Source organism: Ailuropoda melanoleuca, chromosome 6 (assembly GCF_002007445.2).
Source record: "Ailuropoda melanoleuca isolate Jingjing chromosome 6, ASM200744v2, whole genome shotgun sequence".
Lineage (NCBI taxonomy): Eukaryota > Metazoa > Chordata > Mammalia > Carnivora > Ursidae > Ailuropoda > Ailuropoda melanoleuca.
In genome coordinates, this window is record NC_048223.1 from 41523753 (window position 1) to 41527408 (window position 3656).

Consider the following 3656-nt stretch of genomic DNA (forward strand, 5'->3'; position numbering starts at 1 on the left):
CACGTGTTGCGATGAGCACTGGGTGTTTTCGCAACTAATGAATCGTTGAACACTACAACAAAAATTTATGATGTACTATATGTTGGCTAACTGAACATAACAACAACAAGAACAAAAGTCTTATCTGGGGTACATTAATTTCAAATACCTGTTAGACATTCAAAGGGAGATGTCACATTGGCTCTTGGAACATGTCTCCATAGATTTAATGTGCTGAATTTGAGGATATATCAAGTTCCCTTCAACCATACTAAACACATCCAACAAATCGTGAATTGATTTAATTAATTAGAGTACACACACACAACGCTATTCCATGAATTGGCATGCAAAGATAATTTTTAATTGAAAGAAGTCGGTTATAAAAGTGCGTATGGTTTGCTTCCATTTTTAAGAATACAATATATTATAATATATATTTCACTGGGAGCAGATAAACTGGAATATAAGCCATGGTTACCTGTGCTGGGATTTAGTGTGGTTTTATTCTTTTTCGTTCTTGCTATCATTAGTTTAAAATGTCTTTAATAATCGTGTATTACCTGTGTAATCTGTTTCTTAAGTAAATCCACAAAGGTCTCTTCCAGCGGGGCAGCCTGTGGCTGGGTTATCTATCAGGTGAGGGATGTCAAGGTGATCGGGGTAATGATGGTCCAGATGCAAAGTGTGAAAGGCTAAGAGGCCCCACCCAAAAGCGGAGGCACGGTTCGGAGTCGGGGTGCAGGGGGTCCAAAAGGCACCGCCCTGCACGTCACGTGCTCGCCAGCCGCCAATGGCCGCCTCCGAGCCCACCTTGGGAACGGGGCGGGGCGCCCAGCTGGCGTCACCAGGACAACGGGCGTTGCCGGCGCCTTGTGACTCCGGGCTGTGGGCGCGCTCGCGGCTCTTCGGCCATGGTGAGTCTGGGGCCCGTGCCGCTTGGGCTGTCCCGCCCTTCCCCGCCCGGGCTGGGCCCCCGCGCGGCCGCTGCTTGGTTCCAGTGGGCGGTGCCGGGGTCGTGGAGAGGCCGGGCTGCGGCCTGCGGGACTGCGGGGCTGCGGGGCTGCGGGGCAGGGCAGGACTGTGCGGGCCCGGGGAAGGGGGCGCCCCGGGGGGCCCGGAGCTCCCGCCTGCCGGGGGGCGCATTCTCTGCGTGGGAGGTCTGGGCCTCCGCTGGGACCCCCACACGGTGGGCAGCCGGGCAGCGTGACGCTTTTTGGTCCCGCCGAGCCCCTGAAGCCACCTAGAAAGGGTGTGGTTTTTTTGTGTGGTTTTTGTTTTTACAGGGATATGTGTATCATATATTCATATTAACACTGTATTGCAGTCTGTGTGCTACCTGTTTTGTTTCTACGCAAATATATATAAATAATATACAGAATAGATATTTCTTTAAAATTAATCATTGACAGGATTTTTAGCGTGTGGGGAAATTTAAATATGTAATTTTGGATTTTCCCTCCTCCTTTTCAAAAAAGGGGGTGCATTAGGCTGGAGATTTTTCCTGTGCGCGGCCCCTTAAGGGATTTAATTAGTAATTAGTACATTGTGAAAATCTTAAATCACTACTTTTATTCAATAAACTTGAGAGTGAGTGGGCATACCACCTGGCCCCCATTAAGCTCGTTTTTAAAACCCGACTTGAAGACTCAGCTGAGGTGTTGGCTTGGCTATACAGGATTCAAGGAATTGCTGACCAAAGGTGTGATTTCTCCGGAGGCCTCCAAAGCGGGTAAAAGAAGAGAGGAGCTGGTCTCTGCTGGGGACACACCTTTGATATAGAATGTTTGAGAGGGCTTTGGGATGGGTAATAAGGAAATGCCTGGTTTTAAGAAACAGGTCTTTTAACCATCACTAGTGCAGATTTGCCCTTTATCTACAGTGGAAGTGCTAATCTGAGAAGGCAGGGGCTCCCCAAGTGCCAGTTGGCCTGGAGAGAAGATCTACGATTTGGATCCCTGGCAGACTCTTGTTTTTGGTAACTAGGGGGAGGCATGGTAGAAAGAGAAGGTGGCTGGTCTGTATCTATCATTGGCTTTGAAAAAACAACTGCCAGATGTGTGCCCTTTTGATAGTAGGCGGAAAAATATTAACCACAAATAACAGAAATGGGGTCTTTATTTTGTGTAATTTTTTTAAAATTCTGAATTGCTTTTTAGTGACTAATGGAACCAAGAGTTTCAGAAAATGAATTTTACAAAAATCTGAGTGTTGTAAATATTGCAATGATTTATATGTTATGTGTGAGAAAAGCTCTTATAATTATAGCAAAGAGAAAGGAAGAATATTCAGGAATTGAATTTTCACAGCTCTCTGAAGTCTCATATTCGTCCTCTTGCCCATTTTCCTTTTCTTCTCCCCTTCCATCCTGACCCACAGTCCACCTTGATTCACTATTGTGCATTTTAAAGTTTTTCTTTCAGAGCATTCTACTATACTTGTGTACTAGTGGGAGATTTGCTAAACTTAGACATTTTTTGCTTTTTGTCTATTTTTAAGCATTAAAAATTTCATTCATGGAAGGGATTTAATTTTATGATGAGCTGATGCCTGTGCTCCAGTGAAAGTGGGGAATGGATGGTATATATAGGAGGGGGAATGAGGAAGCTGCCTGTGTAATCCCCAGAACTGTATTCAAGATCGTAATATTACCGTTCATTAAATGCTTCAATCTAAACATACAACTTTAGCAGTTGATATGAATGACTTTGCACATGAATTTAGAACTCTGCTTAACTATCTCTCAATGAAAATTTCTTCAATTAAGCCATTTGTTTCTATTGCTTCTATAATGACATTCTAAGCAAGATGTATTTCCAAGCACCTTATGTGTCTTATTTAACCATCACAACAACCCTTTGAGGAAGATACCATTTCCCCATTTTAGAGGTGAGGAAATTGAGGCACAGAAGGGTAGAGTAACTTGCCCAGGTCACCCATCTGATAAATTGAGATTTCAAAACCAGGCAGATTGTCTCAGAACCTGGTTATGTAAACACTGGATTATACTGTAATGTATAGTGCATCAGTATATGTTCCCCAATATATATGGTAGGTATATGTTAGGAAATTTGTTTTCTTGTTTGGATTTTAATATTTTTGGGCACTTATGAATACTTGTATTTTGTTATTCTTGGCACTGAGCTAGATGCTACAGAACAGAGTAGGCATGCCTAGCCTTCTCTCCTCTCACTTTTCCCTCCCTTTTTTCAGAAAGATGAAATGAAGAGGAATTAATGAAGACAGATTGTTGGATTGGGGTTCATGCTCATGGCTGTAATAGCATTGAAAGTTTCTCCTGTCATTTCACTTTGCATTCAGGAATTGACACATGCTTTTTGTGAATCACAAAGACCAGTGTTTTACATAAAACCATTTAGACTTGGAGGATGAATATATTTAAAAAAATAAAATTCTATTTTCTGAGATTTTTCCTAGTAGTAATTTTTACATATATTTTAGTTGTATATTCTAAAATTGTTTCAAAAAGACAGCAATTTACTTCATATGGATCAAAATATACATTGAGATACCTTTTGTCATGTTTTTGCTGTTGCCTAATACTTTAGCTTGTAAGGCAGATTTTTTTTTCTTGGAAATATAACATTGTATCATTACTGTTTTCCCATTTTAATTCATTCACTTAGACTTTCTCCCTGTTTTGGCACTTCTCTTTC

The 3656-nt window shown here is 42.0% G+C and overlaps 1 protein-coding gene across 2 annotated transcripts in view; it reads left to right on the forward strand.

Moving 5' to 3' along the window:
• The first annotated feature begins 813 nt into the window (after nucleotides 1-813).
• Nucleotides 814-3656, forward strand: part of FBXL2 (F-box and leucine rich repeat protein 2) — a 103909-nt gene continuing 101066 nt past the window's right edge. For both annotated transcript variants that reach the window (XM_011224716.3, XM_034662277.1), the window contains exon 1: nucleotides 814-896. In XM_011224716.3, coding sequence (XP_011223018.1) covers nucleotides 894-896 — 3 coding nt within the window. In that variant the 5' untranslated portion in view covers nucleotides 814-893. The remainder of the gene's footprint in view (nucleotides 897-3656) is intronic.